This window comes from Protopterus annectens, chromosome 5.part0, assembly GCF_019279795.1.
Source record: "Protopterus annectens isolate FY-2018-M chromosome 5.part0, PAN1.0, whole genome shotgun sequence".
In the NCBI taxonomy this organism is placed as follows: Eukaryota; Metazoa; Chordata; order Ceratodontiformes; family Protopteridae; genus Protopterus; species Protopterus annectens.
The window spans coordinates 1,403,785,952-1,403,813,089 of NC_056735.1; the positions used below are offsets into that span (position 1 = coordinate 1,403,785,952).

The following is a 27,138-nucleotide window of genomic DNA, read 5'->3' on the forward strand; positions in this document are numbered from 1 at the left end:
TTTCAAGGAAGAAGCAAATTATTTCAAGGTTTTAATGTACAAAGTTGGCCAAATAACAGTTCAACTAAAGTGGTAAAACAAACACTTGATGGGATACATGAATATTTGGAAAGAATAAATGCAAAGAAAGAGCTAAAGCTACACAGTATTGGCCAATAATTCTGACTCATTTGGAAGATATATGCACAGCCTGAGGACTGCTCACCGTAATTACTGAACTGTTAGGATCTTATCAAGCTAAAATGAAACTCAGTGCCACAGCTGACTGAATTTCAGCTGTTGAATCTCCCAGACACGTCAATAAGCTAATGCCTAGCTGTAAGCAGGTGCACAACATTTAGTACACAATAGTGTTGGAAAGTTGACCTGAAAACAACCTAAAAGCCTACATCCACAGAGTTTCTGCAGCATACATGGCATTCTGGCTAAATTTCATAAGTTACTTAGAATACAGCAGGGATGTATAATTCATACGGTAGAATAATTATCTCCTGAGAGTTTAGTGAAAAGTATCCCCAATTAGTTTTCTATTGTCCATATTTTTCCTATACAGGTCAATACAGAAGCTGGGTTGTCTATTTTACTGTCAGCAAAAAGTGAGGCAAGATTGGCTACAAATTTAATGGGACTAACTAAGTCAAAATAACAAAGTAAAATATGATAACATAAAATAAATATTCAAATATAATGACAATACAGAATTTGTCAAATTGTAAAAGTGAAGTGGTGTTTGATAAAGTAATTACTTTAATCAAGTTAGCTATAAAATATAATGGCGGGTGGGTACAGATGGGTCCAGCCTGCCCTGAGCAGACTGTGAGGTGACAGCGTTTAAAGTTGTGTTAGTGTTACATGACCATTACTAAAAAACCATGCAAAAGTCTCATACTGCAATGTAATTGCCAATTGTTAAACAGTTACAGTATAAAGCTCAAGCTGCATTAACATTAGTGATGTAATACAGTAAGAATTTCCCAGCGAAGAACTGAAAACTGGCTAGTTAGACTTCTGCTACAGTTATAACACTGGATTATGAAGTTATAAAAAGTACTCTGTTAGCAAGTCACCCAACGTGCTGTACCTGGTACATATACATAAGGAATTTGTTACTCTTCTTTCTTCTATGATTTTACATTTATAAAGTATGGGTGCTTCATGAATTATTCATATATGTTCCATACTGTAATTCACTATGCCTTTTGAGCATTGTTCAAAACAAATATGGCTCTCTGTATTTAAAACACCGCCAAAAAATGAATAGATACAAATGGATACAGTCACATAGCATGCATCAATTCTTGGAAGCATGTCTGTTCTCTAATATATATATATATATATATATATATATATATATATACACACAGTTTGAAATGTGATGATAGAAACAAGTTTGTAGGACAAAAGTGTACAGCCAATAATATGAGTATTTATAAGTGTATTACTGCATTCCTTAAGGAGGGGTATCTTATAAGACAGACAAAATACAGCTATGCAAGTAAACTTACAGTAAAAGTAGATATTGGAATGATCACTATTGCAGTAGCCTTAGCTACATGGGTTATATCCTTTTAAAGACATTACAGCCAAACAGCATTCAAAGCCTTCATGACACCTTCCATGCACTCAAAGCATTAATCAGCTTCAAGTATCAAGCCTTTAACAGCTTTCATGCCAACAGAGAGAGGGAGGTTAAAGCCACGACAGGGATAATGTTAGGAAAATAAAATAAAGGACTGCACCCTGGCATAAAAGGTGCACAAGAATAAGACTGCCATCAATAATGTGATGTCCATTCAATATCCTACTGGGCTGCCACCATTATGAGACGTCCCCCACTTAAAACCTGAGTCAGTAATTAAGGAGCCTCAAATCCTCACCACTGACTCCAGTGTGGGTGGGTCATGGAAAACACCAGAGTACAGAATACACAAGAGTAAAATTCTACAATTTCCCTTAAGATCACAACAGGAACACAATCTTTTTTCCTAGGGCAGGACTACATACCTCTGTCCACCAAAATGTAATCACTTATTATATACTTCAGAGCAACATGTTCCAGTTTAAGACCTCTGACTCACTCACACTCAAAATAAATTTAAATCGCAGATGCTCAAACCCTTATGGGAAGCCTGACACAGATTTCCAGCTGTGTACCCTCCCCAATACAAATGGTAACATTGCCACCAGAGTCAGACAGGTCTAAACACCCTTCAAATGGTGATCAGTTATTAAAAATTAAATATGAAAATAAATGATAGTTATGACCAGAAGCAACTTGGCATTCAAGGTGACCCAGGGAGTATCAAACACGTATAAACACACTCTAATCTACAAGAAAAACACTGACTGTCCAGCCACAATGTAAAGTAATGACCATTAAAAAATGTTAATCAATAACTTTCCAGAAATGCAAAATTAAACTGTAGGACAGAAGTACATCATTTTAGGAAAAAAAAACTCTAAATAGCTACACTTTTCTAATCTAACTAGAGAATACTGTCCCTGATCTACCTAAAACATAAACAGCAAGGCAAAGGCAGGCTTACAGTTCTGACGAGTCCTTTTTCTTGGGTATTCACTGCACAGCACTGTAACTGACTGCAACTCTAACTGCCTTTCAGCTGACTTCAGCATTCTTTTATATCCCAGGTTAACAGTCTAAACTATCTTATTTTAAAAATAACACTCATCTGTTTCAAAAAGTTCACTGTCCTGTCAATCATCTGTTCAAATAATCACATAGCAACCAGGAACATTCTAATGACATCACCTACTGATCAGCTGATTCTCCATTGACAGTTTGTACTTAGAATCTCCCTCACAAACATGTGCAATTAGAAATGTATCAAAACTATGACAGATTCTTTAAATATTTTATAAAAACATGGAAATAATCAACATTGCGTTTTTGAGTGCTGGGCAGCGCCCATTAGCTAGGGTTAAACTATTCCTGGCTCCACGAAGTCTACTCTTCAATTTTTTCCCTTGGAACTAAAAAACTTTCAACTTAAGCATTCAAACCATTCACTTTACCGCCCAGGACATGCACAAAACTCATAGCAAGCACTAATTAACCCTAGCACTAGACCCCCTATACTGTCCAGAAGGACAAGGCTCTCCATTTTCCCCTCCCAGCCAATCAGTAAAACAGCTCACTTTACCTATTCAGGCATGTCCAAAGGGCAGTTTCAGGTGTACTCTCCAGTCCAACTGGTAAATCTGGGCATTTTGAAGCAATGCTACAACTGCCTTCTGCCTCTCCTCCTACCACCAAACACTAATATATGCGAGAGATGCAATTATACAGCCAAACTGGAGGCAAAGCTCTCTCAACCCAAGACTGGAACTGACAGTCAAGAGGAGAAGGAAAATATTTGTAACACACCATCAGTCTCACACAGACCTACTAAACCAACACCGGCAAATAACACACACAACTACACGAAAACATACTTGGAGGCTCTAAATAAAAATCTGCAAAAGCAACAGACACCTCCAAACCACACTCCCAAGCAACCTCCACATCCCATCACAAACCATGAAACACATACTTCACATAATCAGTGTGCCACGCAATCACAGCCCTTAAGGCAAAATAACATACCCAACACACTAGTAATAGGCGACTCTAAAGTCAGGCACACTGATGTCCCACTAACTAGGCTGGACAAGAAGAAGGTTACAGTTAGCTGCCTGTCGGGTGCCAGGATCTGCCACATAACACAAGCACTCAGGTCGCTCCAGAACAAGTACAAATAAGACTCTGTCATTGTCCATGTTGGTGTGAAGGACCTGAGATGTACCTCCCTGGACTACATGAAGAGAGACATGTAAGAACTCTCTGGTCACGTAGGCCAGGCAGGTATGACCCTGACCCTGAGTAGCATCCTGCCCTCACCAAGAATGATGCCACAGTATAAAGAAAAAATGATCAATTTCAACAATTGGCTAAGTTTCTGGTGTCATTCAAAGGGGATCCAGTATCTGTCCACCTGGGATGACATGCTCGACAAGCCACATTGCTTCGAAAGAGATGGCTTGCAACTGTCACCCTTAGGCTTTCAAATACTGGCCAAAGCTTTTGCCACCCCCATAATGCCTTTTTTAGGTAAGGCTCCAAAGACAAACCCACCACCGTAAACAGCACAAGTAACCAAAAACTGAGGGTAATGCTACTCAACACCAGAAGTCTAAACCTCAAAATGCATGCACTCACGGCACTTCTCAGTATGGAGAACATCGATATCTGTGCAGTAACAGAAACCTGGTTTAAGGCTCCAGAGAGCACCCCAGCACTACCAAGCTATAACTCATACCATACTTTTCGGCCACAGAACCCGGACTGAAACACAAAAGGCTGGGGTGTATCCATGTTCAGCAAGGATACCCACACCTTCAGGTTAGTGGCGCAGCACAATGCCTCAGAGATCATCCATGTGCAACTAACAATGGGCAAAACTGCAATTCAAATTGTAGCTTGCTACAGTTCACCCACCATGACCCAGGACCTCCATTTTGTGTTTTTGGAGATGCTGGAAAATATGAAGGTCCTACCAAATGCCCTAATATTGGGTGATTTCAATTACCCAAACATTAACTGGGAGAAGTACTCAAGTACTAACTCCCTTGCCCAACGCTTACTAGAATTTATAAACTCCAACGCCCTGGATCAACTGGTCAACACCCCCACCAGAGGTGACAACATATTGGACCTGGTCATCACCAACATGGACGACCAGTGTTCTACATCGGAGGTCAACCCCTCGTTGAGTTAGTTCAGACCACAGACTAATCACGCTGGATAGCCACATTCCGCCCCCACCCCCAATCAAGGAAACCACCGTGAAAAACTTTTCAAAAGCAAACTTCACGTTACTTAAGACCAAGGTGGAAAGGTTCACAGCCCCCATGCTAAAGGACAATGCTGTCCAAGCTGCTGAATCCCTTACAAAGGCACTCTATGAGCACCTGCAAGAATGCATGGATCGTGCTAGCCCAAGCAAAACCAAGACTCACTCCTCCAAGAAAAGGAAACCAGTCAGGTGGACCCCTGCCATAAATAAGCTATACAATAGAAGGAGGAAACTAGTGCAAAAAAGAGTAAAATCCCAGGAAGGAAAAACATCCCTGATCAGTATCAGCAAGAAACTACGATCCCTCATAAAATCATCCAAAGCTAGCTTCGAAAGAAAAATTGCCAAGGACTCCAAAGATAACCACAAAGCATTATTTAGCTAAGTCAAGAACCTAAGTGGAAACTCTCAGATCTGCTCTGAGTTAGTGCAGAATGGCACAAAATACACTGAACTGACTGATATTGCCAACATTCTGGCAGACAGGTTTAGTGCAACCTTCACCCCCCTCTCACCCCCTAAAGGGCCCATAACCAGACCAGAAGAATGTAGAGCCCCAGCAATCACTGACACACAGGTTAAAACAGCCCTATCCAAAGCCAAAAACACAGCTTCAATGGGACCGGACGGTGTCCCAGGCTGTGTCTTACACGAGCTCCAAAATGAACTAACCCCTCACCTAAACACACTGTTCAAACTCAGTCCCTCTACAGGCCATGTACCCATAGAGTGGCACACAGCAACATTTATCCTGCTCCACAAAGGTGGATCCACAATGGACCCTGGGAACTATTGCCTTATAAGCCTGACTAGCCTGGTCTGCAAGGCTATGGAGCGCATCATCATGGAATTCATTAACAGAGACATTGGGAACCTCCAAACACTGAACCCTACCCAGTTTGGCTTTGTTAAGGGCAGATCATGCCTCCCAAACCTGGTGGACTTCTTTGAGACAGTTACCAAGGCTTTAGATGAGGGAAAGGAGGTCCACACAGCCTACCTAGACATTGCAAAGGCTTTCAACACCATTCCCCATTCTGGTATTATAGACAAGCTCACCAGTCTGAACATAAACCCTTACGTCACGAGATGGGTTGCCAGTTGGCTCACTGATGGAACCCACACGGTGAGACTTGTAGGCTCTAGGTCCAACTCTAAACTGGTTACAAGTGGCGTCTCCCAGGGCTCAGTCCTGGGACCCCTCCTGTTCGGTATATACTTCTCAGAGGTACAGGCAAGCACAGGAGGACTATGGCTGACCAAGTTCGCAGATGGTTGCAAATGGGGGCCATAACTGACTCTCTGGCTGATACAGACATCCTCCAGAAGGGTCTCACTGAGACGGATACCTGTTGTCAAAATCATGGCCTCAAGCTAAATGCCAAAAAGTGCATAGTCATCCCCTTTGGAAAAAACAAAGTACCCATGAACTACCACATACGTGGTAGTCCCCTAAATATAGAAAATGTAATAAGGGATCTGGAGACCGAAGTAGATAGTAATCTCTCCTTTGATGACCATACTGCCAAGGTGGCTAGAAAATCCTTCTATGTGGCCCACCTAATCACAAAAGGGTTAGCATTTAGAAAAAAAGAGGTTACTATGCCCCTCTACTCATCACTCATCAGGCCCATCATAGAGTACAACGCCCCATTTGGGATGTACCTTACAAGACACCTGCAACAGCTGGAAAGACCACAGACGTACCTCACCAAGTGGATTACTGGCCTCAAACAGATGCCCTATGCAGCCCAACCGAAGAAATGAAGAAACTCCAGCTGTAATCTGTTGCATACTGCTTACTCAGAGGTGATCTCTGCCTGACATACAAGGCCATGTCTAACCCAGAATTGATAGACATGCTCCACCTAAAAAAAAATTCCCCAAGAGCCACACGCTCTAGGGATCTAAACCTCACCAAATGATAAATAGGACGAGCTGGAGGGATAGATTCCTGTCCCAGAGACTCCCCATGCTTTGGAACAAGATTCCAATCTACATTAGGCAGAGCCCCTCACTAACGCTCTTGAAGAGAAACCTTAATGAGTGGATGGGATACAGAAAATTTACCCCGGGGATCACTGCAGTGGCTCTGCTGGACAGAGGCATGGGGAACTAACGGCTCTTCTGGACAGAGGCACAGGGAACTAATCTAAGGGGGTGGTGAAAGCGAACACATTCTGGCTAGGCTTATAGATGCCCTCGGGCAGATAGCCTAGTACTTACCTATGAACCTATTTTAAAAACTTATTTGCATTTTCACAATTAAACATGCTGGCATACAATACAAGTTAGCCTGAGAATATACACAAATCTCCTGCCAGACATTCTAACACAGATGACAGTGTTTTCATTTCCTTCACATTTCTCCTCCCATGACTCAAGCAGGATTTTCAATTGACCCTTGAAAACCAACAATTGAGAAAAAAGGGTCTACCTGGGAATATTAACCCACTCCTCTCCTGGCCAATCCATTTGCACTGGCATTCTTAACCCCACTGCAATGTTGTACGACCATAGCATATGCTTGCAATCCTAGACTCCACCTCAGTAACTTCACATTTTGCTTACTGACCCGTATTATGCCATGTTAATGGGCTATGATCCGAGAGTACAGTGAATTTTCTCCCATAAAGATAGAGCTGCAGCTCTTGCAATGCCCACACTATGGCCAAACACTCTTTCTCCACAGCTGCAGAACACTCTTCTCTAGGTTGGAGTCTACGGCACAGACTTACCACTCAGTGCTCTTCTCCTTCTGCAGAAACTTGAATAAGTACAGCCCCCATCCCATAATTTGAAGCATCTACATGTACAATACATTCTTTATTGTAATCTGTGCTGGCTAACACAGGCGGTCCCTCCCAAAATCTCCTTAAGTTTTTGGAATGCCTGTTCACAATCTGTGATCCATACTACTTTGTCTGATATATTCTTCCTAATTACGTCAATAAGGGGTGCTGTCCCTAAAAATGTTCTCATTTGTTTCTTAGTAACAGGAACTGGCCATGCTTGAATAGCTTCCACCTTGACAGGTTCTGGCCTAACTTTACCACTTCCCACAATGTGTCGTAAGTAAGTGACCTCTGCCATACCCACTTGACACTTACTGGGTTTAATGGTTAATCCTGCCCTACTTGATCTATCCAAGACCTCCCTCACATGTTTGTATGCAAATGCCCATAGCATAGTCTTGAATGTAGAATTTAACCTCCCCACAAGACCATTGGTCTGGGGATCATAGGGTTGGTCTTTAGGTATTTCACCCCACAACACTTCCACAGACAAGACAGCAGGTCTGACATGAAGTTGTCACCTTGGTCAGTCAGTATCTCCCTTGGAAAAATCTACCCTGCTGAAATTTTCTAGCAAAGCATTTGCCACCCTTTTCTACTTCAATTTCACCTGCAAATGGAACATTAGGGATTTTAGCTAGAAGAGGCAGATGGTAGGCTCTACCAACGGCCATACTGCCTCACCTTCTAGCCATCCTTTAGCAGTCCACTTTTTATACAACAAACCTTTCTCTGCCTCAATAGCCTCTTCTTAAGGAATATCAGGGGCTATATCTAGAAGTGGCAGATGGTAGGCGGTAGGCTACAGGGTCTACCAACTGCCGTACTACCTCATCTTCCAGCCCTCCCTTAGGAGTCCACTCTTTACACAACAAATGTTTGTTCCCATATACAGACTTCCCTCTTCCTTGAACCTCAGGTGCTTTTTTAGCCATCTCCCTCAAGCTTTGAACTATAAGGTCTGTAAGTTGAGCCTGTCTCGACTGTACATTTTCGACCCTCCCAAACTCCTCTTCGGCAGGAAGCCTAGTATCTTCCGATAGCTGTACCTCACTGTCACTCTGGAGATCATCACTCCCCTCCAACCTCACAGTTAATGTGGCCAACATCAGTACCCACCAGTAGCTGTGGCTCACATTCAGACTTACTGCTACCAGATAGCACCTTCTCTGACACAGCTACCACACCAGTCTCAGCTTCACGTATGAGATTTTTCTGGGTCTCTCCCAGACTACTGGACCTACATGCCTGCCTCCCAGTCTGACTACGTGTCACTGCATGCACAAAAGGCACTGTATCATCACAGTCATTCCCTATCAGGACATCTGTAGGAATATTCTCAAACACAAGCTCCCCTTCCACAGGAAGTCTAGTAACTTCCAACAGCTGTGTCTCGCTATCACTCTAGGTACCATCACTCACCTCCATCCTCCCAGTCACTGTGTCCAAGGGAACATCAGTATCCACCAGCAGCTGGGGTTCACATTCAGACTTACTGTTACCAGATAGCACCCTCATTGAAACAGCCACCACGTCAGTCTCAGCTTCAGATACGAGATCTTTTTGGGTCTCTCCCAGACTACCCAGACCTACATGCCTTTCTCCAAGCCTGACTAAATGTCACTGCATGTGCATAAGGTGCTGCATCATCAAAGTCATTCCCTATCAGGACATCTGCAGGAATATCCTCAAAGACAGTTACTTTCTTGCTTCCTCTTCCACCCTCCCAGTCAAGATGAACCCTAGCCAAAGGTATTTAGAATGGGGTCCCTCCTAACACTCTGACTGGAGTGAACTGCCCAAGCAAGTACTGCACTTCTTTAACCACTGCAGGCCTCACAATGGTTATATCAGAAGCTGTGTCCCTCTTAGCAGTTACCTGTTTACCATCTACTAAGATAGGATATAAATTCTGGTGATAATTTGGCACCCCAGTTGTTTCTAAACAACTTACCAATGGCAGTTTGTCATTCACACTTACTGGCTCCATTTCCTTCTGTTGCCGTGATGGATATCTGACTGCTATGTCTCCCCTCTAGTTACACTTGAAACATCTAACTCTAACTGTGCACTTGGATTGGTAGTTTCGCCTGTTACTGGTGTACCCTGTTGGAGTGGTTTAGACTGCCCCCCCATGGGTTCCCTTATGTCCATGTACAGCACTAGGTATCCCTTTCTTATGCACTGGTGCTCTGCTTGCCAAGTAGAGATCCCCTTTTCTCCCTAACACCTCTGCAGAGTTACACTCACAGTCTGCTAACCATACTCTCATGTCATCAGGCAAAGTACAGAGTGCTTGTTCCCTCACCTAAATGTCTGCCAGACCCTCCAAAGTGGTGGTCTGACACCCACTGACCCATCCGTGAAAGTAAGTACTTAGTTAGCAACATACATAATAATGTACACTTTCATCTGCCTTGCATCTATGTTTACGAAAGTTTTTTTCTACATGCCTCAGTGTAAGTTTGAAACAGTCAAGAGAGCAACATTTCATTTTGTCATAATTCAAACAATCTACATCATTTAACTTTGCTACAGCCTGAAAAGTTTTACCATGGAGTAAGGGAGTCAGAAGTTGAACCCAGTGCTCATGGTCATCATCATATTGTCTAAGTACCCTCTCAAAAATATGAATAAAACTATCAAAGTCATCCCCATCCCTGTACAGAGGAAAAAGCTTACTGATCTTTACGGCTTCTGGGGTCCGGTTATTCCCTTCCACAATACCTCCATGACCCTCTCAAAAGGTTTGAAGCTCCATTTCATGCCAGTGCTGTCTTTCACTGTCCTCGGCTTCTAAACTCCTCAGTCTCTCTTCTGTCTCCAGCTGTTTAGTCTCCAGTTCATATTGGAGCTGCTTCTCCTCAGATTCCAAATATTGGGTCTCCTGACGCAGTTTCTCCTCAATCTCTAGATGTCACATTTACTCCTCGGCCACCAGTTCCAATCTCCTTAACTCCAGATGGATTCTCAGGTCCTGTGAAGAAAATACGGATTGTCCCATCTGGGCAGACTGCACATCACCAACACCAAACAGGATATCCTCTGAACAGCTGGTCTAAGCTGCAGCTGCAAACAAGGTTGAAATCATTGCTTCCTTGGTCAGGTTGGCATACACCAATTCTCTGGCTTCACACTCCTTAGCCAACTGGATCTTTGTCAGCTTGCTAAAATCTTCTGCTGACATCCTTGCCTGCTAACCCTGACTATCTAACTAAAAAAAATAAATACAAATGTGGTGGACTGAAATTCTGAATATTTACCTTGTGGCTGTCAAGAGTGCACACCATAATGCAACTACCCACAGGCTACTGAAATGCAATTAAAAATCCCACTAAATTGCCACCAAAAATGTGATGTCTAGTTAATATCCCACTGGACTGCCACCAATATGTGATGTCCCCCAGTTAAAACCTGAGTCAGCAATTAAGGAGCCTCAATCCCCACCACTGACTCCATTGTGGGAGCATTAGAAAACGCCAGAGTACAGGACACACAAGACTAAAATTTCACAATTTCCCTTAAGAGCACAACAGGAATATGCTCTGTTTCCTACGACTGGATTACATACCTCTGCCCATCCCAAATGTTATCCCTTATTACACACTTCAGAGCAATGTGTTCCGGTTTAAGACCTCTGACTCACTCGCATTCAAAATAAATTTATATCTCACACACTGAAACACTTATGGAAAGCCTGACACATGTATCCAGCTGTGTCCCCTCCCCAGTACAAATGTTAACGTTGCCACCAGAGTCAGACAGGTCTACACACCCTTCAAAGGGTGATCAATTATTAAAAAGTAAACATCATAATAAATGATAGCAATGACCAGAAGGAGCCAGGCATTTGAGGTGACCTGGGGAGTACCAAACAGGTACAAAAACTCTCTAATCTCCAAGGAAAACACTGATTATCTAGCCACAATGTAAAGTAATTAAAAAAAACATTTAATAATAGGTAAAACTATTATTAAAAATGTAAATCAATAACTTTTGATAAATACCAGAATTCAATCACCAGAAATATAAAATTAAACTGTAGGATAGAAGTCCATCATTTAGAAAAACTATCTAAATAACTAAACTTTCATAATTTAACTAGGAAATACTGTCCCTGATCTAATCTAAAACATATCAGCAAGGCAAATGCAGGCTTACAGTTCTGGTGAGTCCTTTTTCTTGGGTATCCACTGCACAGCAATGTAACCAACTGCAACTCTTAACTGTCCTTTAACTGACTTCAGCACTCATCTATGTCCCACATTAACAGTTTCAACTGTCTTATTTAAAAAGTAACAGTCAGCCGCTTGAAAAAGTTCTCTTTCCTGTCAATCATCTGTTCAAATAATCACATAGCAACCAGGAACATTCTAATGACATCATCTACTGATCATCTGATTCTCCACAGACAGTTTGTACTTTAGAATCTCCCTCACAAACATATTCAATTAGAAATGTATCAAAACACTGACATATTCTTTAAACATTTTGTATAAACAGGGGAATACTCAACATTTTAAAAACATTTATATTTTCTCAATTAGACATGCTGGCATACAATACAAGTTAATCTGAGAATATACACAAATCTCCACACATGCTAACACAGATGACGTTGTTTTCATTTTCTTCATACCCCATAAGTGCTTTTACAACTCAGATACATTCCACTCAGAGTTCAGAGCAATTAGTAACACTGTTTTGTCATGTTAAGAACCCCAGAGTCAACCTCATGAGCTGGTTCAGATCGAGCAAGGGTTTCATTTTGTAATATAAAATTAAGATCACAATGAGGTGCCACCTGCGTTGGCTTTGTATGAAACACTCTTTTCAAAAACATTTTCACACCAGACTACATTGAAACAGGAGGATCTATGGGTAGGCCTGCTGAAATGTCTGACAAATGCAGCTTAAGTTAGGAGCAAAACAGGTCAGAGGATAGTAACTCATACAAATAATTCAGAACATAAAAACATTAGCCCTGAAAGGGTGCTGTTGGTTCTCTTCTTGGTACCGAATAGAAAACCTTTCCCATTTACTAATATAGGATTTTCTAGTAGTAGGTTTTCTTGCCTCATTTAATACTGATTGCACATCCTCAGAAAAATAAGTGCATAAAAGGTATTAAGATTTTATCATCTAGGTAGTAAGTTGTAGTTGTTTGGGGTCAGAATGTATCAAGCAACCCGGTCTTGTGTGAGTCAATCCATTCTGTGAGAAAGCTTGTAGTAATTGCTCCTGGCCATTTTCAAAAGAAGGGAGAATCACTGTTGCCTGGAACAGAAATGAGTCACCATAATGACCTTTGAGAAGTCCTTCTGAATTTTCTGAATGACCCTAAACATTAGTGGAAAGGGTGGAAAAGCTTACAAGAACATTCCTGACCGTGGAAAAAACAAAGCATCTGTCTTCCAGGCCAACCTGCACGGAGTTCTGGAGCAGAATTAAACCAATTAATTGGCATGACTGGAGGCAAAAAGATTTATTTGAGCGGTTTTCCTCAGTTGAATCAATTACTGGAAGACCCAATGATTCCATTTCCAGTTGTGAGGGTCTGTCTTGGCTCTGTTCAGCTTGTCTGCCACACAATGTTGCTCAATGTATGTAAGATGCATGTAGAGTGAGATTGCTCTGAAAAGCTATATCCCAGGATACCATGCCTAGTCTGCATACAGGGTTCCTCCATGCTTGTTTATGTACTGCACAACTGTAGTGTTGTCAGTAAACATCTGTAGCTGTCCTGGGGTTTATAGATGATCGAGAGAGTTGAGAATATTTATAAATGACAACATCTCTTTTATGTTTGTGTTTTGGTCTGTCTTTTCTGTTCCAAAGCACTTACACTTTCCCCCTATATACACTGCTCCAAAACCAAAGTCTGAGGTCTCTGTTTTGACTGGCTGGGCTGGAGCTGAGACCAAGAATGTGAGACCTGGACTATTAAGAAATGTAGTGTCTCTAATGAAAAAAAACCCTCCTTTTACAAAGTCCAAAACTGAAATCTGAAATGTCAGGAGATGTTGATATTGGGACCATATACAGATTTCGGGTACCATTGGATTTTTTTCATATGGAATCTTGTAACAGGTATTGTGAGACCCACAAAATATTGAGGAATTCCCTTACTAAGCCAGTAATCTGAATGAAGAAGAAAAAAAAAAAACAGGAACAGACCTAGAAGAAAAGGTTTTTGAAGTGAGGTGCCCTGGAGACACCCCAGGAAAATAATTCTGTAGGAAAGAGTCAGATATACTTTTGAAAGTTTTCCTGGAGTCTTAGCCTGTATAGGAATCCCTTACTCAATTGAAAGATTCCTGATACTTTGTAAAAGACTCTGCTACGATACACAAGTCGTCTAACTAGGGAAAAGTGTGAATAAACTGCAGTCTGCAATAGGCAAAGCTATTGCGGGAAAGTACAGTTGTGTACACTTACCATAAATGTAGATGTTCGAGTGTATTCACTGTTGCAGCCATCACTTTTGGGGTTATCTGCCTGCAGTAGCCCTCGGTCGGCCTGATTAACAAAGTCTTGGGTCCTGCGTCGGTTGCTGTCCCTTCTTCCATGACGTCAGGTCATCAGGGGTATAAAACATGCAGCCGAAGCCATTACATAAGTTTTTCTTGCCCCAGATGTCAGGTGCCCCCTTAATGGGAAGCAATTAAATCTATAATTATACAAGGTTATACCTCCAACAAAAAAGAAAATACACCAAAAAGCTTTTGAAGACAGTAAAGGAAAGTAGAGGTATATCCAAAAAAGGAAAAAGAAGGGGGCTGGAGGGAGAGTAACCAGGACTGCAACAGTGAATACACTCGAACATCTACATTTATGGTCATGGTACACAACTGTACCATGTTCTTCATGTTTCACTGTTGCAGTCATCACTTTTGGGTAGATTCCAAAAGCCAAGGATGGGAGGAGGAATTTAAATAGAATTAGGACCAGCTAAAAGGCCCTGCAAGACTGCAGTGGCAAAACCAGCTCTGGATTTAGAGAAAATTGGCAGATGGTAATGCTTGGTGAAAGTATGTACAGAACTCCAAGTAACAGCTTCTAGGATGTCCCTGGTAGGGACGTCTCTGAGAAAGGCTGTAGAGGTAGATGCAGCCCTGGTAGAGTGGGGTCTGATCCCCTGTGGGATAGGTTTTCCATGGTGCTTGTAGCAAAAACGAATGCAATGGCCTATCCATTTGGAAATAGTTTGCTTTGAAATATCCTTCCCCTCTGCCCCTGCAGCAAATGCCACCAGCAGTTGATCAGATTTCTTTTGAGGTTTACTTCTGTCCAAGTAGAATCTAAGTTGTCTATGCACGTCTAAGGAGTGCAGAATCCATTCCCGTTTGTTCTGTGAAAGATGGTTGGCAAATGTATGGACTGATTAAGGGCCACAATGGATACCACCTTGGGCATGAAGGAGGGATTGGTCCTGAGGGACACCCTGTCCGCATGAAAGATTATGAAAGGCTCCACTGCCATGAGGGCCTGTAATTCAGATATCCTTCTTGCTGAAGTGATTGCTAAAAGGAAAGCTGTTTTCCAAGAAAGGAATTTTAAGTCCGCAGTAGCAGCTGGCTCGAAAGAAGGAAGGGTGAGCTTTTCCAATACAAAGTTGAGGTCCCAGGCTGGAGTTGGAGCTCTCTTGGGTGGTCGTAGATTTTTGGCCCCTCTGAGGAACTGCTTAAGCAGTGGATGAGAGAAGAGGGGTGGTTCTGTGTTATAATGAGCTGAGATGGCGGAGGCATGAATTTTGATGGAGGAGAAAGACAGGCCCTTATGAAGCATCTCAGTTAAATATTGTAAGATCTGAGGTAAATTGGGCACTGTTGTGCTCATCCCTTGAGATTGGTTCCAGGCACAGAATCTTTTCAATTTTTCAGCGTAAGACTTTCTGGTACTAGGCCTCCTTGCCTCTAAAATGATATCCATCACAGATTTACTGAGGGATGGAAAAGGAGAAATTATGTAATTAGCCAGGCTGCTAGATTCAGTGTTTGAAGTTGAGGATGCAGAATGTGGTTCTCCTGCTGAGACAATAAAGTAGGAGTCTGAGGCAGGTGCCATGGGGCCCACCGTGACACACTGTGCAAGAGGGAGTTACCAGTGTTGCTGTGGCCAGTCTGGTGCAATCAAAATCATCCTTGGTTTGTCTTGCTTGATCTTTAGTAGAACTTTGGAGAGCAGAGGCAGAGGAGGAAAAGCATAAACTGATAGGTTTTTCCAGCTGAAGGACAGAGCATCCACTTTCCAAGCATGTTTGTGGGGAGTCCTTGTGCAGAATTTGTCCATCTGATAGTTTTGGGGGGGCAAACAGGTCTATATCTGGGCTCCCCCATTTGCTTGTCAATATGTTGAAAATCCTTGGTTCCAGTTTCCACTCATGTGGGTCCATGAGGTTTCTGCTTAGTTCGTCTGCCAGTGTATTTAGTTTTCCTGGCAGGAATTGAGCTTGTAAATGTACCTGATAACTCAGGGCTGTGTTACACAATGTCATGGCTAGTCTGCAGAGGGGGCAAGAATGTGTACACCCCTGCTTGTTTATGTATCACATAACAGTGGTTTTGTCAGTCTTTATCATTAATTGTCCTGGAAGAATGTCAAAGCATTCTGTACAGCTAACATTTCTTTTTGATTGACATGCAGGTGCATTTGATTACGGTTCCATTTGCCCTGAATGCACTTCACTGCCAGGTGGGCCCCCCATGCATAGTCTGACGCATCTGTTGTTAATGTTTGGGCGGAAGGGGTAGTGTAAATGGTAGACCCCTGTTTTGGTGGCAGGCCTCCGCCCACCAAAGGAACTCTAGGCGTAGGCAAGGTATGATAGGAATCATTGCCTCTAGATCCTGTGAACGTTGACACCATAAGCTTTTGAGATATCATTGCAGTTTCCCCATATGCAGCCTTGCATATGGAATTAGAAGAATGCAGGAGGCCAAGAACCCCAAGCCTTGCAGTATTTGCCTTGCAGACAACTGGGTTTTTGTGGTCATTTGTTTGAAGTAGGTTGTCAAATGAATCAGTTTCTCTAGCATGAGGAAAGCCATCTGGGGAGTTGTATTCAAGCTTGCTCCCAGGAATATAATTTGTTGACAGGGTACCAGTTGTGATTTATTTTTGTTTATGGTGTACCCCAGACAAGTCAGTACCCTTTGAACAAAGGCCAGATGATTCAAAAGTATGTCCTGGTTTTCTGCCTAAATTAGACAATCGTCCAGATATGGGTATATTTGAATATTTCTTTGCATGCAGAATGCAATGACTGAAGCTAGGCACTTTGTGAATACCCTGGGCGCAGTAGATAAGCCAAAGGGCAGTGCAGCGAACTGATAGTGCATGTAACCTGCTTTGAAGTGTAGGTAATTTCTGCAAGACTCCCTGATAGGGATGTGCAGGTATGCTTCTTTTAAGTCAAGTGTTGCCAACCATGCATCTTTGCCTAGCATAGGAAGCAGCTGGTGAAGAGTCAGCATCTTGAATTTTGGAATCACCAGAAAGGTATTTAGAGTAGAAAGGTCCAGGATAGGACACCATATATTGCCTTTTCTGGGTACCAGGAAAAGTCTCTAATACAACCCTTGTCCCTTTTCCTCTTCTGGTACCAAGTGAATAACCCCCATGCTTACGAGAGAGAGTACTTGATTTTGGGCCTCTGCCCACTGATTTGGGGGGGTAGATCTGGCCACCCGCTTGGTGATCGTAAGGTGTAGAAGTGAAATCTGTATCCTTGGGACACTATATTTAAAACCCATCTATCCTGGGTAATGAGTTCCCAGTTTTTGGCCTGCAGACCAATCTTTCTGCCTAAAGGAGCTTTCAGTTAGGAAGTGCTTGGAAGCTTTAGAAGTAAGTCATTGAGATTGTTTTCCATAGGGGGGAGTCTTACTACTCCCTGATTTGGGTGCAGAAACCTCCCACTGCTTAGTCTTGTGTATCCCCTGGGACTGAAACCTGGGGTTTCTACTATGTCTGGGTTTGGCTTGTGAAGACCTTGAAGCGGCTGTAAAGGACCAATTCTTAGAGGGCCAGTGCCTACTAAATCTAGGAGGCTGAACTTGTAAGAAATCTTTAACAGTTTGCATAGATTTAGCTTTATCTTCCATCTTTTTCAGAACTTCCTCAGCCGTGTTGCCAAACAGGCAGTCCTGATTTAAGGGAGCATCCAATAATTTAGCTTGAACATGATCAGGTAAAGATTGCTCCTTAAGCCAGGCATGCCTTCTGAGCACAGAACCAGTAACAGCAGCCCTGCAAGAGGCCTCTAAAGAATCAAATCCACATTGCAAAGTATGTTTTCCAACCTGCTCAGCAGAATGCATTAAATCCTGTAATTCTTTATTTTCCACACAGTCAAGAATCAACATCATTTTCTGTTTAAGCAATCCAATAACATGTTGTTGATACTTTAACATATGAAACTGGCCCCTAATGGCCAAGGGGTTGCAAACATGTAAACCTTCTTACCCAATCTATCCAGCACCCTGGAGTCTCTAACAGAAATGGTTTGATTTTTAGCAGTAGAAGCCTTAATGCCCTTGAGTCCCTGTGAAATGGTCTCTGGATCCGCAATAGGATTTTTAAAAAGGAACTTGTGTGAATCAGGGACCCTGTAATATCTGTCAGGTTTTCTGGGAGCAGGAGACAAGGAATCAGGGGCCAAACTATATTCCGAAAAAGCATCATCAACAATGTCTAGTACTGGAGGAATAGCTAAAGCCCTGTGCTGAGGCAGGAGTAAGAAATCCCTAAGCCTCTTTTTTGAATCAGAAAAATCCTGGCTTTCCCACTGAAAATGCTCCCTTAGAGTATGTAAGGTTTCACCAAAAGAAAAATCCTCTGGAGGGGAAGCCGAAGGGATAGAGTCCTCTGCATCAGAATCCTCATAAGTAGATAAGGGCAAATCCAGATCATCAGAAAAATCAGAATCCTGGTCAGAAGATTCATAAACAACTTCAGTCCTTGGTCTCTTAGAAGGGGGAAGCTGGCTTCCCCTGATTAGAGTTATAAGATCTTTAGCCATTCTTATCATTTGTTTTTTAGGAATAGAGGCCTGAGCATGTGGCCTGGGCGTCAGTTTTTTAGGCAAGGTTCGAGATTTAGGCCTAAAAGAAGAAGGAGGCGTCGGTTTAATATGCAAGTCCGTACGCCTGAATGCACCCTCAGAAGCCGGTGCCTGCACAGCGGCTCTGGACCCATCCAAGGTAGAGACATCCGCAGGTTCCATAGTTGAAGCATCACGCGGCATACTGGACTCTGAATGGGTCTCAGTAGACGCCTGCAAATCAGAAGTAGCGGGTATCAGGAGCTGTGAAAGCGCCTCACTGAGCACTGGCGAACTGGCGACTGGCTTAGGAGAAGCGTCATCGGCAATTTTGGACCTCGGCAGCCTTGTCTTTATCCTTGCATTTTTTTGGAATCCCGGTAGATGGATGGCTAACCAACGACATTTCTGAATAATTAAACCGAGAAGCGAAATATTTTGAGGGGAAAATATACCAACGATGGATAGTGCGCTGATTAAATAAAGCACAAAACCGACAGCATGGTACTTTGTGGTCAGAGCCTAGGCAAGGAATACTGTACGAATAAAAATCTTTTATGAGGTACTTGCTTTCCACAACTAATGCAATTATTAACTTTTACTGACATCGGTACGGAGCAAGAAAAAGTTTCCCCAATGGGGTACTTAACTTTAGTTGAAGACTTTGGTTCTGAAACTCAAAAACGAAAATTTCAGGAGTCGGCCGACCGGCACTTGCAAATTGCTTCTGCTTCGGGCACTGCACGGCAAGAAAGACTGATGTAATGGTGTTGTCTGCATGTTTTACACCTCTGATGACCTAACATCATGGAAGAAGGGACAGCAACCGACGCAGGACCCAAGACTTTGTTAATCAGGCCGACTGAGGGCTACTGCAAGCAGATAACCCCAAAAGTGATGACTGCAACAATGAAAACACGAAGAACATCTACACATTTTATAAATACCCTTGGAGCAGTGGATAGACTATCACAAATGTTCAGAACTGGTTTCAACAAAACTTCTTTCTTTTTTTTGGGCGCCAGAAACATCCTTAAATAAAATGCTTTCCCTAATTGAAGATGAAGAACAGCTTCTATAACTCCTGGTGGAGCATATGCTGAATGACAGGAGACAAAAGAACAGCTTGGTTTAGTGGGTGAGAAAGAATGTCCCAGAATGGAGGGAAAGACTCCTACTGACATCTATATCCTTGATGAACCACCCTCAGAACCCACGTCTAAAACTATCTGCTGCTAAATGGAGTGTCTCACTTTCTGGAAGGATTAAGGTATTGACAGGGCAGGTCGGGGGGGGGGGGATTTTGAAAATAGTTATTTAAATCTATTAAAGTGTCCTTTGTTCTGGGGGGAGGTTCCAGCTTTCTTTTTGGAACTTCCATGACATTGCTTTTAAATGTTTACTAACCAGCAGATTGTCGGGTCTTTTTATTTTACTTTTTAAAGAAGGCTGTAGAGGGGGTATTAAATCACTTGGCAAATTTGCAGAAGGAGGGCTGGTAAATCAGAGAGATCCCTTCACAGCCAGCTTATCTCTCATCAGATTTCTTAATTACCTCTGCAGCAGAAGGTCCAAAAACTAAGCTACTATCCAATGGAGGATTCAGAATTTCATTTTTTATATCTTCTGGGAAATTTTGAGAAAACAACCAAGCAAACCTCCTCATAACAGTTCTGGTGGCAGCAACCCTGGAAATGACATCAGCAGAATCATGTGCATGTTTTAAACAGAGGGTAGTCAACTGAGACACAGACACAACCAAATTATACAAAGGAAATTTCTCCTCAGAATAGATGCCAAAATATTTGTTACATTCTCAAAACAGGCATGCATAAACTTTACCGTATGAGCTTGAGAGAAGACAATCCTAAAAACAAGTGTTGCAGAAGAATACAATTTTCCTCAAATTTATCAAAATCCTTTCCATCCTTGTCAAAAGGAGAGGGATTACTGTTGCACCAAATGTTTAGCAGCAGGTGGGTTCATTAAAACAAAAGCTGATGGGTCTAATCTGGAATGAGTTTATAAAAACTTAAAAGACTGAGGAACTTCATACACTATCTGCTTTCTGGGGGCAGCAAGTTGACTATCTGGGAAGTTACAGGCTGTAACAAAAACATCCTCCAAAGGTGAAAGAATAGATGGAAGAGGAGTAGGTTTTGGAAATTTGAGTTGTAGTAAATCATAATACTTTCTTAGGGACTGTGAAACATTGTTTTCATACTGAAACAACTGATTCATCCTGGAAATAGTTTCACAAAACAGAATCCTTCAAAGGGACTGGCTAAAGCTACTCCCTCCTCAGAATTTTAATAAGAAATCTGTGGGGCCAAAACAATCTGTCCCTTCACATTTATTTTGAGGCTAAAAATCGTTAATGTCTTCAGAAAATAAAGAATCTTCGTTTATGCAGAAATAGCCATACTGGGAGGTTTAAGAGACTACACTAAACCCTTGAGCTAAATCCAATAATTTAATCCTGTCCAGGGTAACTGAGACAGGAAAATACATATGTTTAAGTTTGTTTCTTTTTCATGGAATTTCTGAATAAAGAGAATCCACTTTTGCTAGGAAAAAAAACTCCATAGGGAAAGTCGTAACTTTCTGTCTATGCAGAGTGGTATTTCCTACCTCTTCTCCCAGGACAGACAAGGTGGTTCTCCCTTGCCTGCCAAGAGCACTCCAAAAACCACTGAGGATGCATCTAGCCCCCAGGCCATGGTGGTTGTAAGGACTACACCATTGAGAGCCAGGGGAAAAGATGAATGCTCTGAGGAACCAGTTTTGACCATAGCAATCACCCATCTGCAGCTGAGTTACTTTAGCAGCATGCTGTGGTGGCAAAGGCTGTTTGCTTGCTTTCTTTCTGTAGCTGAAAGGAGGAAGAACTGTTGTTCCATGATTAAGCCATAAAAGATACTAAATTCCCAGGGAAGCCTGACAGCAAAGTAATCCCCCCATAAAAACAAAGCAAAAACACTTTAAACATATAACCCTGACCCGAAAAATAAATTAGTTTTAACAACTTTTTACCACAAATGTGAAAATGGGACTCCCAGTCTAAAAGTTGCATGACAGTCATTAAAATACTTTTTTCTAGCTTTAAAGTTAATATTTCTCAGAAAAAATGTAATTTGTGTCAAAAAAATAAAGTAGGAAAAAAAGTGAAAAGAAAGGTTTTTCCCCAAAGGGAACTTATCTGTCCAGCACTGGAATAACATTAGCCCACAAGAGGAGCATTTTTCATGGGCAGGAAAACTCTGAAGAGCATGGCACCCTAACCTGGCTTTTTAGTCAGCTCAGCTTGAGCTGACTAATTGCTTGGGCACGTGGAACGTGCCCTGGAAGGCTTTGGAAGCTGGCCAGCTGTTACATCATTAGCAGGCTATAAAGCAGCCCATATAACTAAGGTTGTGCAGCAGTATCATATGATGAACATCAATTTGTGAGAACAGCAGAAGCATTAATGTGCAGATGTGATGCCTCTGATTATGTAAGAAATGAAAATTTTAATTCTCAAATTATCTGTATTACACACATTCATAAACCACATATTACAAAAACAAATTGCACTTACCTCTACTGGAAGAACATCGATAAATAAGCATATAAACCAGCGGGATACCACCAGTGTCCACATTACACCATGTTTTTCCATCAGTTCCGCTACAGCTGGAATTTTAATCTTCACCAGTTGTCCCAGGACCTCCTGATCTGTCTTCAGCCCTATCATTGCTGGACTGTAATAATCTTTTTGAAAGAAAAAAAGTAAGCATTAATATTTACTGAAAAGTATTCATCCACAGAGGTAAGACAAAAAAAGGAAAACATCACAAGCAGTGAAATTTTGCCAAAAGCTATGATAAGCAATTATCCAAGTACGAGTGAAATATTCCACTCCAGACAAACAACCTAGCCATTAAAATATGCTGGAAGATTTCTCTGTAATGTTTACTATACCCATAAAATGAAGGGTTAAGAGACCAACTGGAAAACTGAACAGTGTGGATTTTTCTTTTATCTGTAGTAGCTAGTGAAATGTGATGCCTCCCTTTAACTGGTTGACCAAATTTGCAGATGGCTGCAAACTAGGAGCAGTCAAAGAATCCCCCCAAAACACTAACATCCTACATGGAAAGACCAACATGGACAAATAATTGGTGCCAAAGCCACAGCTTAAAGCTCAAAGCCAAGAAATGCATAACAGTACCTTTTGAGAAGTCAGCCATGCTAGGAAATTACCTCATTGATAGCTGACCCCTAGGAAAAGAACCAATAGTCAGGAATTTGGGTATGTATGTATATAGTAACTTTGATTTTGACCAACATGTATCTGAGGTAGTAAGGAAATCATTCTATGTTGCTCAACTTATAAGCAGGGGCATGGCATCTAGGTGCAAGGGCGTCACTGTTCCACTCTATTCAGCCCTCATCAGGTCCATTATTGAGTACACCGCCCCCTTCAGTATGTACCTGACCAGGCACATGTAACAACTGGAATGTCCACATTGGTCCCTCACAAAAATACATGGCATAAACAGCATGTCATATGCACACTGCCTCAAAGCTCTTGAGAGACGATCTATGCCTGGATTCCACTCTGATGGACCTTTTGCATATCTGTAAAATGAATACTATCAGAATTACTTGATCTAGGGATTTAAACTTTGCTTGCAAGATAAATAGGACATGCTGAAGGGACAGGTATGCGTCTCTCAGAATTCCTCTTCTCTGGAACAGGCTTCTCATCCATGCCAAGCAGAGCTCCTCCTTAACCCTATCCAAGAGAAACCTGGATCAGTGGATGGGAAATCTGAAATATACCCTGGGTCTAGTTGCTATGTCTCTACTGGACAGAGGAAGCCTGTAAATCTTGCCCTAGCTTACGTATACACCTTAAAGTATCCTTTAAGGCACAGAAGCATGTGGGATAAACTTGGGAAGCTTGACTAGATTTACAAAGGTCAGCACATAAATTTAAAGGATACATTTGGGATAAAGGCCACAGTGCTCATTTGCCTGATATTTACTTATGAACCAATATGAACCCATGAACCACATCTTTCTGTATATTAAAGCAACTTAACCATACATCAAAGGAAGGGCTTTCAGATTCTGCAGCTCTCCTCTGGACTGACATGCAAACTACTATACAACATGGAACCTATGCAAAGCAAATTAACGAAATTTACCAAGGATGAATAAAGTACAACTACTGCCCAAGCAGCATGCATACTGTAACTATACAAGTGGAAATTCACAATGCCCAAACAGCTGTATTTGAAACGTTGATTACTTAAAAGAATTGTAGAATAGCGTAAATCACATTATACATGCAAATGCTTCAGCAACAGAACAAACACTGCAACAGGTATGTTCACCTAAAACTGAATTAATATTCCAAGGCAGCATTCAGGTATTGCAAGTCAAGGCTGAACAAAGGCTGAACAAAAGTGAAGTAAGTACAGTATGAAAATGTTTCAGTCTCAACAGAAGTCTCAGCTTACAGGTTTTTTTCTTGTTCTTGAGTCATTGCTCCTGAAATAATCTTGCATATCGTGGAACTGAGGCTTTATAACACATTATATTATATCCCAGTTTTTTCGGAGCAGCAATTTCTGTTTTGTACAGGGTTGTTGGTGCCCTGACACCATGTTTCCCTCACACTGTTCTAAAAGAAACATAATGATCATAAGCTCCAGCAGAATTTAAGGTACTTAAAATATGACGGATTTCTATATCTGCTGTAGATCTCCATCAATGCAGCATTGTGCCAACAAGAAATAACTGTGCCATATATTTTTCTGGCAATAAAGGCACACAATACAAAAACGCAATACAAGCTATCCTGTCAATACATACTATGCTCAGTACATTGCACATAATTTTACAAACTGTAGGTAGACATCTCTGAGCTTTAGATGTTTTGGCTGTGGTTCATGATATAACCATTAAATTGAGGTCAGTGATCATCTTTGGTCAAAAGTCAGGACTTGCCCCTTCCTTTGGGGTCAGATGTCAATACTCAAGTAATTACTGTGAGCATACCCTCTTATCTTCTTAGCACAAGAAATCTGGACAAAACCAAAAATAATGGTGGGACAAAGGTCCAGAAATAGGGACACATTTTAAATACTGCTCTTCCAAACTTAGAAACTTGCTAGAATTACATTTTTTTTTTTTATTAGCATGCATCTTCTGAAGTATTTAAGTCTGAAACCAAAGTGGTTGTCATTATTTATTGACTACAATCATCAACTATTCGCTAGAAAACCATAACTTTTATGAGGAACAGACCTAAAATTTGAGGCAAACATCTGGACAGTTGGGAGGTACGACTGTGGGTATAATTTTTGGGTTATTGTCAAATAATTCAGCATACCATTTTTCTACACCACTATACCATCTTTCTTCAAACAGCGATAATTTTATGTGCATACTCATTACTATCGGAAAAAACAGATGCTACCAAGGTATAAAGTTATACAATATCCCTCAAGTCACACACATCAATATGGACATAAATCTAAGTATAACCGTTCCACACCCATTACTATTTCAAATGGGCATTGTCCAAGCTGCAGTAATTCTGGAAGAGGAGAGGAAGGAAGGCCTTAACACACTGACTGAACTGCTGCTTAACACTTTGTCATCTGCCAGAATGCGGTGTAGCAGACACAAGTACCTCAACCATTGCTTACAACACTTCCTCAGGCATACAGAATCACAGCAAACCATGGCTTGAAGCCTTGTCAGTTAAGAATTCAAGACTTTCAGATCAGTAATCACCATGGAAGAGTCCTAAAGATGATCTTGTTGCAGAAGTTGTTGAGGAATTTCAGTAAACTGAGGTTTGAGTGGGAAATGATCTCCCCTTTTGTTCAGCTGATTCCCAAAATCTACAACCAATATCATCCTACCTCAGTCTACAACATGGACTCGTTTACTGTAGTTTTGGCTAGAAGACTATCTGAGTTAGTGCAATGTTTGGTGAGTGAAGAATAGTGCCTGACTATAGATGGCATATAAACCAAAGATAAACACATTGTTTACGGATTACTTTACTGTTTTGATATCTGGAACTAATGGAAACTTTTGAGTGGAATGAGGGTTTCATAGAGAGGTTCAGGACTGCATGGGATTCCTAACAATTTTTGCAGTTGTTAGTGTACTTCAAGAAGGAAAGACTACAGTAGTGAAGACAGCACAAAAAAAATGTCTGCTGCTTTCTCTTTCAGAAGAGGAAGTGGACAGGAGTGTCCACTCTCTGGTGTTATATGCAACAGTGATCTTCTAAATTAGATGATTAAAGTGATGAATCAAATTAAATGCATCCCCCTGTTAGTATTTATTAACATCTGAATACTGCAGAAGTCCAACTGAGTAAGTTTCCATTTTCAGCAGAAGGCCCAGGAAAAAAAGCTCCAAATTATTACAAAAACATTTTAAGAACAGTCATTTTACAATCTTTAAAAATAATACAAAAACATCTACAGTTTAAATAATTATACCAAATTAGACATAATGTGACAGCATTGTCATATAAGTTGTTTCTATTTTTAACCAATTATTTAATATGTAGATACATTTTAGCCAGTTTAGGGAAATTAAAGGTAAGGTAGTATAACACAAAAAGGAAATGCAATATGACGTGGGAGAAAAATACAAGGTTATGGAAAACAGACAGAGAGCCAGGGGAGAGAAACTGATTGAAGTAAGGAAGTAAATGAAGAAGAGGGAGTAAGGAGGTTTAAGGTATGAATAGGTGCTTGCTCATATTTAAGGATATAGTTTATACTGGGGTTGAGCAAGAAAGAAAAGTTGTGTAAAATCTTACTATAACCATAGATGCCCTTCTCTTCCATGTTGCAGTATTCTACATATGGGTTTACCCTCCAGCCTTGCGTACGTATGTCCAGTATCCAAAAGCTTTCAGTCCCTCTGCGGTGCATGAGACGTCTGATGTGGTCAGGATTTCATGGGCCATAAAGGTGACGTCGGCACGCACCAGCCCTCAGAACAGAGGCCCCAGTTGAAGCCAGTCCTAGAAGGGCAATGCCATATCATTACCATCCGGAAAGGGAAGTCATTAGCTGACAGGAGGGGAAGGAGGGAGGGAAGGAATACTGCAACTTATGGTTATGGTAAGATCATGGATCTGGAGATGTGGACAAGTTTGTAGTGTTTGGTGAATGTGTGGACCGAAGACCAAGTAGCAGCTTCCAGGATAGTAGAGGTATCCAGGACTTGAAGAAGGCCCCTGAAGAGGCCATTGCTCTGGTGGAATGAGCCTTAATTGTACCTTGAATGGACTTAGCATGGAATTGGTAACAGAAGGTGATGGCCTTGGAGATCCAAGTATAAACAGTCTGCTTGGTCACTGCCTTCCCCAAGGCTCTGGGGTGAAAGGATACATAACGTTGGTCAGCCTATCTGACAAGCTTGG

General features: G+C 41.6%; 1 protein-coding gene across 2 annotated transcripts in view; it reads right to left on the minus strand.

Moving 5' to 3' along the window:
- The window catches only part of GRTP1 (growth hormone regulated TBC protein 1), a 1,073,346-nt gene that overhangs the window by 107,186 nt on the left and 939,022 nt on the right, over positions 1-27,138 (minus strand). For both annotated transcript variants that reach the window (XM_044071212.1, XM_044071211.1), the window contains exon 6: positions 22,270-22,442. In XM_044071212.1, coding sequence (XP_043927147.1) covers positions 22,270-22,442 — 173 coding nt within the window. The remainder of the gene's footprint in view (positions 1-22,269; positions 22,443-27,138) is intronic.